Source organism: Parasteatoda tepidariorum, chromosome 5 (assembly GCF_982258835.1).
Source record: "Parasteatoda tepidariorum strain Cologne lab strain chromosome 5, Ptep-v5.0, whole genome shotgun sequence".
Lineage (NCBI taxonomy): Eukaryota > Metazoa > Arthropoda > Arachnida > Araneae > Theridiidae > Parasteatoda > Parasteatoda tepidariorum.
In genome coordinates, this window is record NC_141759.1 from 51,688,011 (window position 1) to 51,703,505 (window position 15,495).

The 15,495-nt window shown below is 25.4% G+C and overlaps 1 protein-coding gene across 6 annotated transcripts in view; it reads right to left on the minus strand.

Moving 5' to 3' along the window:
• Positions 1–15,495, minus strand: part of LOC107454330 (alpha-tocopherol transfer protein-like) — a 63,328-nt gene that overhangs the window by 6,721 nt on the left and 41,112 nt on the right. For 3 of the 6 annotated variants that reach the window (XM_016071516.5, XM_016071491.5, XM_016071499.5), the window contains exons 2-3: positions 4,548–4,785; positions 2,698–2,940 (exon numbers count right to left, since the gene is read on the minus strand). In XM_016071516.5, coding sequence (XP_015927002.1) covers positions 2,698–2,940; positions 4,548–4,767 — 463 coding nt within the window. In that variant the 5' untranslated portion in view covers positions 4,768–4,785. Of the gene's footprint in view, positions 1–2,697; positions 2,941–4,547; positions 4,786–9,836; positions 9,862–10,070; positions 10,166–10,536; positions 10,839–15,495 lie in introns of those variants that run through there. The other 3 variants (XM_016071507.5, XM_087163911.1, XM_043052596.3) reach the window with 3 other exon arrangements.

Sequence of the window (15,495 nt, forward strand, 5' to 3'; positions counted from 1 at the left end):
GTTACGAACTAAACACGAAAAATGCGGTTTATCTTAAAAAGAATGTTCCATTATAACCACCCTTAATATATATTTTTAGAGCTCTTGTGGAAAATCCGCCAAAAAGCATATACACATTATGGATTTACAAATTTATATTTAGGTTAGGAAAATACTAAAACGCTATTAAACTCTAAAAAAATTTCTACTGAAAGGGGAGAAAATAAACAAGAAAACCTGTTATATTGGTGGAAAAACAGATTGGTGTTTAAAGGCTATTATTAGAAATATTTTAAGTTTCATAAAAGAATCAAACAGGTTTTGACATTTTTCCTCAAACATTCCACACTATTGTTTCTTTTTCGCTTAAATATTAATTTATGACCCTTAATGATTATATTTTATTGCTCCACTTTTCGACAAGGATTCTAAACTTAATTACAGTAATTACAGAAAACTCAATATATTTTGGATGGATTAAATGGATTAAATATTTTTTTATTTGAATGGATTAAGTATTTTTTTATTTGAATGGATTAAATATTTTTTTATTTGAATGGATTAAATATTTTTTTATTATTATTTTTCTGCATTTTTCGGTTATATTTTCACAAACTGTGAAAATCGAAAACGTCATACTGTCAATTATTCGAATCGTTTACTACAAAGAAAATTTCATGATTATATCAAAAAAGGATTTTTGAAATATATTATATTATTTTAACTTATATTATTATACTATATCGTTTTTATTATATTATTTGAAATTATATTATATTATAAATTATTTATTATATTATTGAAACTTATATTATTTTTTTTAATAAAAATTGATGTAGAACAATAACAATGATTTAACTCAATGAAAATTCAATTTAATAATAATTTAATTTAATAATTTTAATTCATAATAACGCAATTAAATAATAAGTGAAAAATATTTACATTTTTAAAACACAAATGTTTTTACATTGTATGAACCGTTATTTTTATGCTCAAATAAGTAGAATTGAAGAAAGAAAAAAACGATTAAATTGTTTTCAAGAAATATCACCATAAAAAGCAAAATTTTTATTAAAGCTTTCAAAACATCTCAACGATCTTTCTATCAATTCCTTCGAAAGTTGTATCATTATATAGATAAATCTGATATAAAACATCAAAGAAAGCCAAAAGAAATTTAAAAAATTAAAATGTCGTGCAAAATCAAACTTACCTTCTTTCTCTCAAAGAATATTTTAAGTGGTTGTTATAAAATAATTTTTAGACATTATATTAATTTTTTAAAAGTTATGTAATCAATTGAAGCACTATAAAAGTTATTTGAAGAATAGATTTTCTTTATTTTAAGGAGAAACAAAAACGGAAAGCAACAATACAAAAATCATTGAATGAATAAATATGAAATTTTTCGCCTTTTAAGAAAAAAATGTAAGTAACGTTCTGAGATTAAAATGTTAGTGATGCAGATTCTCTTAATTTTATGTCCAACTTAAATGTCCACGTATTCTCTAGGTTGAAAGATGACCTTACTTATTTAAAAAAAAAAAAAAAAAGATTTCTTTTTAGTCGATATTGGTATATTGGGGTGGGTAAGATTCAAAGAGAGAACATGGAGCAATCTGGAGAGAAAAAATCGCCGGCTGTCAAATGATAAAGAATAAGAAGTGAAACCCCTTAGTCATGTAAACAATGAAAGTGAACAGTTTTTTATCATTAGTTAATTGCGTAAATCCAATAAAAGAATTATAATTATTAGGTATCAAGTTTTATATGCATCTTAGCAAATAAGGTCTGACAAATTATTATTTTTTACAAATTCGACATAAATTATCTAATTAAAAACCGTCTTCGGTCAATTGGTCCGTTCTCATTAACTCTCCATAGGTAGGCTAGCAGAGGGCATTGTAAAACTTAGTGATATAACAGTACTCCGCATGCGGCTAATGTCTGAATAAATGCAAATCCTTGGTTAATTTATTTAGTTTTCAGGGAAAATTTTTGCCTTCACTAAAAACTAAATACTGCAAGAAGGTACTGTAGAAATTTTTGAAACAGATTACAGCCAATAAATCTCTGAAGAGAGTAATATACGCGCAATTATACTAAGGAACTATGGAATATACTAAGGAATTGTACTAATGAACTTTGATATACGTGCAATTATACTAAGGAACTATGGAATATAGTAAAGAATTGTACTAAGGAACTTTGATATACGTGCAATTATACTAAGGAACTATGGAATATAGTAAGGAATTGTACAAAGGAACTTTGATATACGTGCAATTATACTGAGGAACTATGGAATATACTAAGGAATTGTACTGAGGAACTTTGATATACGTGCAATTATACTAAAGAACTAACAGAATCATGTTATTTTTGCCCCATATATCCGTCTATCATTTCAAATTTTCGCTACCGAACCTAATAATATTACATGCCATGTATAATGTTTTTTGTCGCCGAACCTAATAATTTTGACTATCACATCACGTCTAACGTTTTTTTTTTTTTTTTTTTTTTTTTTTTTTGTAACTGAATCTAATAATTTTGGTTACCAGGTCATGTCTAATGCTTTTAGTTATAATACCTAATAATTTTCGTTGCTGAATGTAACAATGCTAATTAAAGTTGTACAATAAAATTGAGCAAGAGATCATATTGATAAAAAAATATAATAAAATATGAAATAAAATATTCGGAAGACCTCACCTACTTTAAATATTGCCACTACACAACCTTGCCTATCACGATATGGTAAAAATCCTATATAATTTCTTAATATCAGTTGGATAACTATATCGGAGTTGGAGCTATCGAAGATTTTTCGATGGTCTCGCCTAAATATCCAATAATTTTGGAGGAGTTTGAAGGCTCTTTTCACGTTGAACTTACGAGCTCGGAGGTATTGAAGTAGGAAGGCATCGTCCATTGGTATTACAAAGTTTTTTTCTTCTGAAATGTCAATAAAATATTAATTAAATTAAGGCATGAAATATGGAATAATATACAGCAAGTGAAAAATAATTTACAGCTTATCTACAGGATTTCTAAGTCGAGAACTCCTCCGATAGGAATATCTGAGGTTGTCTGTTGCGACGGAAACAACAGTAAAGAACAATGGCAGTGAAAATAACGTATCTCTCTCAATCTAAACTAATGTAAAACAGTTTACCCGACATCCCTATTCGAAATCGTTTATTGTCGTAAGCACAGTAAGCGCCTGCAGGCAAGACTCGTGTCTGGAAAATTCTCCTGATAGCCGGACAATAAAGTCTTTATGTTCTAATGAATATTTTGAGTAGTAATATTAACAATTGACTACTGGTAGTACGATTAGCTTCAGCTATTGGGCTTAAAAAAAATAAAAATAAAATTCAAAAAAAAAAACAGGTGAAAGAGAGAAAAGCATTCAGAACTATCTCTTTAATTGAAAGTCAACTTCAACTAACTTTAAGAGTGAACTCCTTGTTTAACTATTCATATCAGTTAATTTTAAAATGAAAAGAGCAATGAGAAATCACTGGATTTGGAGCTAACTCCTTATTTTACCAATCATTTTAACTAACTTTAATATCAAAAGAGCTAGGGAAAATCACTAGATTAGGAGCAACTCTTTATTTTACCAATCATTTCAGCTAATTTTAAAAGTTAAAGAAATAGGGGAAAACACTGAATTTGAAGTTAACTCCTTATTTTACCACTCATTTCAGCTAATTTTAAGATGAAAAGAGCTATGGGAAATCACTGGATTTAGGGCTAACTCCTTATTTTACCAATCATTTTAACTAACTTTAATATCAAAACAACTAGGGAAAATCACTAGATTAGGAGCAACTCTTTATTTTACCATTCATTTCAGCTAATTTTAAAAGTTAAAGAAATAAGGGAAAACACTGAATTTGAAGTTAACTCCTTATTTTACCACTCATATCAGCTAATTTTAAAATGAAAAGAGCTATGGGAAATCACTGGATTTGGAGCTAACTCGTTATTTTACCAATCACTTTAACTAACTTTAATATCAAAAGAACAAGAGAAAATCACTAGATTAAGAGCAACTCCTTATTTTACCAATCATTTTAACTAACTTTAATATCAAAAGATTTAGAGAAAATCACTAGATTAAGAGCAACTCTTTATTTTACCAATCATTTCAGCTAATTTTAAAAGTTAAGGAAATGAGGAAAAACACTGAATATCAAGTTAACTCCTTATTTTACCACGCTAATTTTAAAATCAAAAGAAATAGGGAAATATCACAGTATTTTTAGCTGGCTTCTTATTTAACCACTCATTACAGATAGTAATTTTACAATGAAAATCACCAAGAAAAAATGCTGCATTTTGAACTAGCGCTTTATTTAATCGTTTATTTCAGTTAATTTTAAAATGGAAAGGACTATAGGAAATCACTGGATTCAGAGCAAACTCCTCATCTGAGCTATAATTTTAAAATGAAAAAAAAAAAAAAATTGGGAAAATCACTGGATTTGGAACTAACTTACAACACTCAGCAATAAAATGACATAATGCAGTAGTGCATATGTAATAGTAATTACTTCTTATAAGAGCCCTAAAATCCTCCAATGCTTTGATTTTAACCTCTTCCGTTTCCCTAAGTTGAAGTTTTGCTTCTTCAACCATGCTTGGTGTGAGGTAGTCCATAATATAAGGTAGTTTTTCTTCGGTGTCATCCATTTTGGATTCGGATAGTTTGTCGAAGCTGGCTGATCCGCAAAGTCCCAATTTCAGCCTTTTCATAACTTTTGCAGAAGACATCGTAGATCATTTAAAGAACTAAAAATTGATCAATAACAATAGTTTATTAAGAGATTATAAAATAATTGTAAAATTAAAAACTGTTAGAAATTTTAGTATTATTAAATTATATTTAACGAAAAGATTCTAGATGGCAGCATCAAAAATTGTTTGCGTTGAGAAATTTTTTCAATATTGAATTTTGTTGGTTTTGTTTTCTGCAGTATAATTAAAATTATATTCAACAATAGACTCTAGAGGGCAGCACAACATATTTATTCAGAAATGTTTATTTTTAATTTATAATTTCAATGAAATTTAACTGTTGATAAATTATATTTTACAGTTGTAGAAAAAATTTTAATTAAAAAAGCGCCTTGCAAACTAAGAATAATTGTAAAATTAAAAATTGTTAAGAATTTTAGTATTATTAAAATTATATTTAACAAAAAGACTCTAGATGGCAGCATCAGATATTGTTTGCGTTAAGAAATTTTTTCAATATTAAATTTTGTTGGTTTTATTTTTAGTAGCATAATTAAAATTATTGTTTGCGTTAAGAAATTTTTTCAATATTAAATTTTGTTGGTTTTATTTTTAGTAGCATAATTAAAATTATATTCTAAAATAGACTCTAGAGGGCAGCACAACATATTTCTTACATTCAGAAATGTTCATTTTTAATTTATAATTTCAATGAAATTTAACTGCTTATAAACTATATTTTACAGTTGTAGAAAACATTTTAATTAAAAAAGCGTCTTGCAAACTAAGAATAATTCATTAAACTAAAGATAGAAATACCTGTTAAAACATCACGCCAATGAATATTATATTATAAACATATAAATATTATAGGAATGACTAACATTTAGATTCGATCATTTTGTAACATGTGTAATTAAATATCGAATTCCAACATTATAGAACATTTAGTTAAAAAGCTGGATTAGATTAAAGACACATTGAATAGGTATATCATGCGAATTTTAATTATAAAATTAATTTAAATACATATTCCAGTTTTAAATGATATTTTGATTCGTAATGAATGTGTAAATGTGATATTTAAGCCACTTTTCTTCTTATTTCCCCTGAAAAAAAATTTCATAGAGAAAACTTAACTGTGTGACATGAACATAAAGCAAATAATGTATGATGATATTGTTGAAAAATGTATTACTATTTATTGTGTGTTGATTCGTGATCTTTTTTTTCCAATTTTTTAAAAAATTTATACGAATTTCAAATAAGTAATTAAGTTAATTTTGTGAACAATTTGTTAAGTATTAAACAAATCGCAAAAAAATAAATCAAAACTCTTTTAGTCTTTAGAAAATTAACAAAATTACACAGAATATTTAAAATGAAATAAGGCTTATGGTGCTGACATCTCTTGGATGATTATTCTAACTGTTTTAGTAAATTTAATAACAGAGTGTATTGCCATCTCTATAGTAAACATATAATTATGGAAGAACAAATTCTTTTCTTTTTTTTTTAGAGGCAATTCTTTATCGTGTATTTTTATTCTTTATTTAGAAATTATTGGCCGGTTCAGATTTATCACTTAAACAAGTTTCAAGAATGAAATAAATTTTAAATAAATAAGATAAGCATGCTAAAAAAAGTTTGCAAAACTAACGTATTTCTAAAGTATTCTTAGGTTTAAAATCTTAATGTAATTAACCATTGCGAGCATTATTTCTATGGCATTGTTTTTAAAAATTTCAATAAATGAAATAAAGATTTAAATAAATTCTTTCTTTTTAAAAAGACAAAACGATAATCGATAAACTTATATTATCTTTTTTCAAAGAAGCAAAATTTATGAATAAAATTATCAAAAGAATTATCATTAGTCAATATTTTAATTATAGTTGCAATAATTTATAATTACAATATTATATTTATAATTACAATAATTTATAAATCTAGATTGATTTAAATAACTTCTTTCTTTTTAAGAAAGCGAAACGATAATCGATAAACTTATAAATATTATCTTTTATTTTCATAATCATACATTCAAAGAAGTACAATTTATGAATAAAATTATGGAAAGAATTAAAGTTAATAAATATTTTTTATTTAATTTAAACGCAAACCATAGAAAAAATATCCCGAATAAATTTAGATAAAATAAAAGTAAAAAATAATAATAATAACTATTCAGAAAATGGCTACAATAAATCAAGAAAAAATATCAGAAACATGAAACGATATACATAAAGCACATTAAAAAAAATTTCACATTTACACAGTTTTATGATGATAACCAAAAAAATGGTTTATGAGTTTGTATAGAATCAAACACACTTTAATTTCAAAATGAACAAAAAAAAATTCATTTTCCTTCCAAAGACAGGAAGGGATTATGCTGGTTTATAAAATTAACACGCATCATAAAATTAATACCATTTATACCATTTACCAATTAAAATGTTCTGAAATATCCTTTTCAGACTTTCAAAATTATAATAATAATAATAATAATAATTTAAAAACATCTTCATAAAAGGTGTGAAGTGGTTCTAAATTCTCTGCATAAGAAACAATTTTGGCTTTTTCTAATCCAGATAAATGGAATAAATATAAGTTACCTTTATTAAGAAGTAAATTCAAGAAATAAATTTAAATGAGATATTCTGAAAAAATCAAATTCTAAGTTATTAATTGAATGTCTTATTCCAGAAAAATCTTGCGAAGAATTTTTCAATTCAATGTCTTATAATTTTTATTCCAGAACAATCTTGCAAACGGTTTATCAGCTCAATATTTTATTACTTTTATTTCTGAATAATAAATATAAAGAATTAGTTAAAATAAACAAATTAGACAAGTTAAAATAAGCAAATTAGACAAGTTAAAATAAAAATAATAAAAATTTTTGCGGACAAAAAACATCAAAAATCGGAAAGGATTCTCAATTCACTGCATAAAAAACAATTTTGACTTATTCAAATGGAGATAAATGGATTAAATATAAGTTACCTTTATTAAGAAGTAAATTCAAGAAATAAATTTAAATAATAGATTCTGAAAAAATTAAATTGTAATTAATAAATTGAATGTCTTATCCCAGAAAATTCTTGCTAAGAATTTTTAATTCAATGTCTTATAATTTTTATTCTAGAACAATCTTGCTAACAATTTATCAGCTCAGTATTTTATTACTTTTATTTCAGAACAATAAATATAAAGAATTAGTTGAAATAAACAATTAGATATAAAAATAAACAATTAGTTAAAATAAACAAATTAGACAAGTTAAAATAAAAATAATAAAAACTTTTGGGGACAAAAAACATCAAAAATCGGAAAGGATTTTTAATTTACTGCATAAAAAACAATTTTGACTTATTCTAATGGAGATAAATGGATTAAATATAATTTACCTTTATTAAGAAGTAAATTCAAGAAATAAATTTAAATAATAGATTCTGAAAAAATTAAATTGTAATTAATAAATTGAATGTCTTATCCCAGAAAATTCTTGCAAAGAATTTTTAATTCAATGTCTTATAATTATTATTCAAGAGCAATCTTGCTAACAATTTATCAGCTCAGTATTTTATTACTTTTATTTCAGAACAATACAAAGAATTAGTTAAAATAAACAATTAGTTAAAATAAACAAATTAGACAAGTTAAAATAAAAAATCATAAAAAATTTTCGGGACAAAAAACATCAAAAATCCGAAAGGATTTTTGATCACTACTGCATAAGAAACAATTTTGACTTTTCCTAATGAAGAAAAATGGATTAAATATAAGTTACATTTATTAAGAAGTAAATTCAAGAAATAAATTTAAATATTAGATTCAGAAAAAAATAAATTTTAATTAATAAATTGAATGTCTTATCCCAGAAAAATCTTGCTAAGAATTTCTTAATTCAATGATTCATCAATTTCATTACAGAACAATAAATGTAAAGAATTTACAAGTTAAAATAAAAACTTTTCGGGACAAAATTCATCTCCCAACAAAATTCATGTTATTTAAAACAGCTTATACATTAACGACAACCTCTTCAAGTAGAAATAATACGCGTATTATTTTAGGAATTAATATGCGCATGCACAAAAAAATTACGACAGACGTAAATAAAATTCATTAACTTAATATCAGAAATCCTACAGCACACAAATTTTTTAATCCTTTAAAAAAATCGTACTATTTAAGTTAACTTAAATGTTTAGAAATTAATAAGAAAGCAAAAGTTCCGATCTTTACTCATAGTTTAAATAATTAATATATATAAACAAAAAAAAGTATTACTACATAAATTAACTTATCCGTAGTTTATCAACTCAGTATTTGATATAATCTATAAATAATTGCCACAAATAATTGCCCTTATCAAAAGAATAAACCTTTATCTAACAATAACAAAACCTTTATCAAAAGAACAAACCTCTATCTAACAATAACAAAACCTTTATCAAAAAGAATGGACAGCTTCTTTTTCTCGGGAATCAAAACCATAAATTGAATTTGCTTTACTTACACAAACAACAGCTTCTTAAGTATAAATAAATAAGAAAGTTAAAAGTTCCAAAATTGGTAAAATAAAGTATAGATTTTCTTTTAATTAACTTACCCTTAATTTATGAACTCTGTATCTAATCTAAACTTATCTGAGGACAATAGTCAGACACGAATTTACAGAACATTTATCAAAAATCTAGATTTTTTTTAAAATTACGTTAAAAAATTACGTAGCTAAATTACGTTCTAATATGTATTAATATCAACTACAACTTCCATTAAAAAAAAGGAGTCGATCTTCATTGCTTCAACAATAAAAACACAAATTTTAAAAAAAATTAATTAACTAACCCACAATTTATTAACTAAATATTTAATCTAATCTTAAAAGAATTACAATACACAGAATTTACAAATCCATTATTAAAAGTCAAGAATTCTTTTTCCGAGAATTTTGCATTCAAGGAAATTCTCATTATTAACATCAATTTCTTTTAGAACAATTATATCAAAAAGAAGTATCGATTTTCATCCATTGATTCCGAAAATTAAAATATAAATGAAAAAAATATATTTTAAAAAAAAAATTAACTTACCCGTTATTTATTGATTCAATATCTGGTCTAATCTTGCAAAAATTGCAACACAAACAATTCTAAAAGCCTTTGCCAAAAATTCAGGAGAGTTTTTTCACCGAGAATCAAAAATTCAAACGAAATTCAATTTCTTTTAGTACAAATAAATTAAAATCAAGTATCGATTTTCACCCATTGTGCTTCCAAATATTAAAATATATAAACGAAAAAAAAAATTTTTTTTGATTAACTTACCCGTTATTTATTGATACAATATCTGGTCTAATCTTGCAAAAATTGCAACACAAACAATTCTAAAAGCCTTTGCCAAAAATTCAGGAGAGTTTTTTCACCGAGAATCAAAAATTCAAACGAAATTCAATTTCTTTTAGTACAAATAAATTAAAATCAAGTATCGATTTTCACCCATTGTGCTTCCAAATATTAAAATATATAAACGAAAAAAAAATTTTTTTTGATTAACTTACCCGTTATTTATTGATACAATATCTGGTCTAATCTTGCAAAAATTGCAACACAAACAATGCTAAAAGCCTTTGCCAAAAATTCAGGAGAGTTTTTTCACCGAGAATCAAAAATTCAAACGAAATTCAATTTCTTTTAGTACAAATAAATTAAAATCAAGTATCGATTTTCACCCATTGTGCTTCCAAATATTAAAATATATAAACGAAAAAAAAAATTTTTTTGATTAACTTACCCGTTATTTATTGATACAATATCTGGTCTAATCTTGCAAAAATTGCAACACAAACAATTCTAAAAGCCTTTGGAGAGTTTCACTTTGGAGAGTTTGGAGAACTTCAGGAGAGTTTTTTCACCGAGAATCAAAAATTCAAACGAAATTCGAATTATTGACCTGATATCAACTCGAGCTTGTTCAAAACATAGATTGAAAAAGTAAAAGCTCCCTCTTTTACCGGGAGATACTAGAAATAAAAATACAAATGGAAAAAAAAAATTTTAAGGTCAACTCGCTAGGAGCCCCCTCTTAGTTTTGACAACTGGTTTGATAGGTGCAATCTTCTAAGACGTTTCGAAACCTTCTCATCATCTAATTTCGACAAGGAACGAAGAAAATAGAAACTGAGACGTTTAAAACCCATTCATTTTATCATCAGTCTGCAATATTTTTAAGTGGCAGGTTAAAAAAATCATTGAATAGATATGTTCTGAATTTTAATCGGTATATTCTAGAAAACAACAAACAACTTTCGAACCTTGCGACGCTAATTTAAATAAGGTTATGACCGTGAATTACGCTTAAAGGAAACCTACCCTACGATAATGGAAAAAGACACTTTCAGTTTTTGATATTTTTTTTAATTTCTTAAGAAATACTCAGAGGACTACTTTGTGTAACTTAAGAGGTGTTTAGTTCATGCAAATTTTAGTACTTAGCTATAAGGTTTAGAGTTTTCGGAGGATTGAGGGACCGAGAATAAATTGCGAAAGAAACCTAGTATTTTTGAACACCCTATGTCAGAAAATCAAGCAATAAGCTCGTAACTTCCATCGATTTACGAGTTATTTAGTTACTAGTTTACAAGTTACTTTAGTTGTTATTTGCAATAACTGCATAAATTTAATTACGAAAGAAAACTAGTATTTTTGAACACCCTATGCCAGAAAATCAAGCAATAATCTCGAAACTTCCATCGATTTACGAGTTATTTAGTTACTAGTTTACAAGTTACTTTAGTTGTTATTTGCAATAACTGCATAAATTTAATTACGAAAGAAAACTAGTATTTTTGAACACCCTATGCCAGAAAATCAAGCAATAAGCTCGTAACTTCCATCGATTTACGAGTTATTTAGTTACTAGTTTACAAGTTACTTTAGTTGTTATTTGCAATAACTGCATAAATTTCGTAAACTAAGCTTAAATATTTATGGAGATATAGACATTTAAAAAAAAAAAAAAAACTAATTTTTTTTTGTCCTTTCTTTGTTATGACTTTAAAAGTAGTCCATAAAATTAAACAAAATTTTTGGAGCAATTTAAAATTAATTACAAGATTATTGTTCAAAAATGTGAAGAAAACTCATTGCAAACCATGCAAGATATGAGAGTTTAAAGTATTTCAATTATAAAGCACATGAGAGGGAAAAAATTTACTTTTTTTCATAATTCTGTAGTGAATCGTATTTGGCAAAAACTGGAAAAAGTCTTATTTGAATATCTAAAAATTTTGAACGTTTCAAGCAATTTTCGAAGTAGTTTTTGTATTTTTCAAAGGAAAGCGTCAATTTTTCAAAGGAAATGATCTGGGGTTTTCCACTAATTTTATTTTCCAATCTGGTAAATTACACAACTCTATAAAAACCTGTAATAAAATTTGTAGAAAACCCTTTATCGTTTTGATCTTTTTTTTAAAAAGTACAAAAATTACTTCGAAAATTGCTTGAAACATTTTAAATTTAAAAGACATTCAAATCAGATTTTTTTCATTTGTTGCCACTACAAAATTATAAAAAAAAAAATTTATTTTAATTCTTTTCGCGCATGCTCTTTACAATTGAACTACTTTAAATACTCATATCTTTCACAGTTTTTAACGAATTTTCTACAAATTTTAAAACAACAATTTTGTAATTAATTTTAAATTGTCCAAAAAATTTTGTTTAATTTTATTCAATATGTTTAAAGTTATAGTGAAAAAACGAAAGACAAAAAAAAATTTTGTCTTTTTATAGAAATGTCTTTTATATGTATATACATATAATTATGAGAAAAAAAACTAAGCTATATGAAAATTTTAACTGTAAAATTACAAAAAAATATGTATTAAATACCTCTTTAAAAAATTCGCTAAGTTCTAAAAAATGCATGTTAAAATGTTTTTAAAAAAATTCTTCAAATTTTAAAAAAGTTAATAGTCTTTTTTTCATTAATTTTCGCTTTTATTACTGAAGTACTTAAAAAAAATTTGATTCTTAAAAAAAATTAAGCATTTTAATAAGAAAGTAAGTTTAAATTTTTTTAATGTAATCGGAATAAAATCAAGAATATTCTTTTTAATAAGAGTGCATATAAGATATCAGTTTTTAATTGCCATTAGTGGAAGACATAATTACAATAATTCATTTTTATACCAATTTAATAATTCAACTAAATTATTTTCTATTGATTACTTAAAAATCCATTATTTAAAAATCTATTATTATTATTATCTATATTATATAAAACGCTAATACGTACGTATGTATGTATGTATCAATAAAACCGATGATATTTCTTTTCTCGCGCTGGTGACAGTTTTCATTTTTAATTGATTGGATTCGGCGCGCAAGAGCACGTAGTAAGCAACCAGATAACAATAACCAGAGTGAGCATTATCAGGTTGTTCAATTCAGATTCATGCACTAAGAACATGACAACATTTAATTTAAATTCAATTAGGAATTAATTAATTAATTGAAGTGAGAATGCTTTAAAAGGCCGCTGCTGAATTGATATTTTTCTACTGGGAGCTACCTAAACGTCTAAAAAACGTTTAAGTGTTTGTATTGAATGCATTGAATTTTTTTATATTTCGCGTTTATTTATGCATTGAATTTTCACGCTTTAAAATGCAGAATATTAGTGAAGCAATATTTGATAATTTATTTTGCTAATATGTTTCTTATTTAGCTAATGTTTTGATTTTTTCACCATGTACAATCTAAATAGCTAATATACTTTTTTAAAAGCCAATAAGAACATTGGTAGAATTCTTCTACATAAGTACAATACTATGTCTTTGATGATAAAATACTATGTCTTTGATGATAATATATTATGTCTTTGTGCTAGAACATTGTGTTCATTGGCGAGCGAGCGCAGCGAGACATGGTTCACGGCGTGAACCACATAGGATTGCATAGCAATTCTCGGAGGTTGGCGAGCGTTAGCGAGCAGGGGGCGGAGCCTCCTAGTTATTAGTAATCAATAATGTGTAGATTTTCGTAGCAGATAGACAAACTCAATTTAAAGTTTCCTTACCTAAAAAACTGAAATTCATTTATTAATAATAGTTAAAAGAATTGCAGAAGGCAACAACGTATCAATCTTAACAGACTGATATTGTTTTAAAACCTAATTACAATTCGTTAAATATTAATGACCTGCCAGATGTAAATAGTCGTGTACAAACTAGTTAATATCCGCATGCATAAATGCTTGATGCATTCCGTAAAAAAGATTTATTGGAAGGTTTTCTTTGACAAAATTAACAAGTCTACAAATTAAATACTATTACGCATTTATTTTTGTTGTCTTTATTGACCTAATACGCACTTCAAGCAACAACCTCTACTTAAATTTCTTCTTTATAAAATAATTAAAATCTAATTTGCTTCCTCATTTCAAGAAAACACTTAGTTAAGATGTCAGCGATAAAAAATTATAAACATTAGGCGGAAGCTATTTATCATACGAGTTTGTTCCAATGAAAAATGGAAAATATAGATTTTAAAAAACAAAAATTTTGTAAACTTGTGAAACAAAAATGTATCATAGTGCTTCAATACATAAAATTTAAAATTCCTAATAGTTGCACGCTATTTTAAAAGTTCTTATAAAAGTACAAAAAAAGCCTGTGAAACGAAAATGTATAATAGTGCTTCAATACATAAAATTTAAAATTCTTAATAGTTGCACGCTATTTCAAAAGTTATTAAAAAAGTACAACAAAAAAACCTGTGAAACTAAAATGTATCATAGTGCTTCAATACATAAAATTTAAAATTCTTAATAGTTGCACGCTATTTTAAAAGTTCTTATAAAAGTACAAAAAAAAAACTTGTGAAACAAAAATGTATCATAGTGCTTCAATACATAAAATTTAAAATTCTTAATAGTTACAGGCTATTTTAAAAGTTCCTAAAAAAGTACAAAAAAAAACCTGTGAAACAAAAATGTATCACAGTGCTTCAATACATAAAATTTAAAATTCTTAATAGTTGCAGGCTATTTTAAAAGTTCTTAAAAAAGTACACAAAAAAAACCTGTCAAACGAAAATGTATCATAGTGCTTCCATACATAAAGTTTAAAATTCTTAATAGTTGCAAGCAATTTTAAAAGTTCTTAAAAAAGTACAACAAAAAAACCTGTGAAACTAAAATGTATCATAGTGCTTCAATACATAAAATTTAAAATTCTTAATAGTTGCACGCTATTTTAAAAGTTCTTATAAAAGTGCAAAAAAAAAACTTGTGAAACAAAAATGTATCATAGTACTTCAATACATAAAATTTAAAACTCTTAATAGTTGCACGCTATTTTAAAAGTTCTTAAAAAAGTTCAAAAAAAGCCTGTGAAACGAAAATGTATAATAGTGCTTCAATACATAAAATTTAAAATTCTTAATAGTTGCACGCTATTTTAAAAGTTCTTGAAAAAGTACAAGCTTTTTTCCCATATTACTTTAGAGACTAATTACACAAGCCTGCGAAATTGAACTTTTGGAAAAATACAAGAGAAGTTATTGCTGATTTATATGTTATTTGATGTGCTGATTTCGAAAATGACCTTCATTTTTCCCAATCACATCAGGATTTTTTATAAAATCGATATTAATCTTTTTACTAAAATCCTATTTGGAAAAGAATTCTCTCAAACAATTTTGCATGTACTGTCCGGCAACTGTTCTCTTCATTCATTTTGATATATGT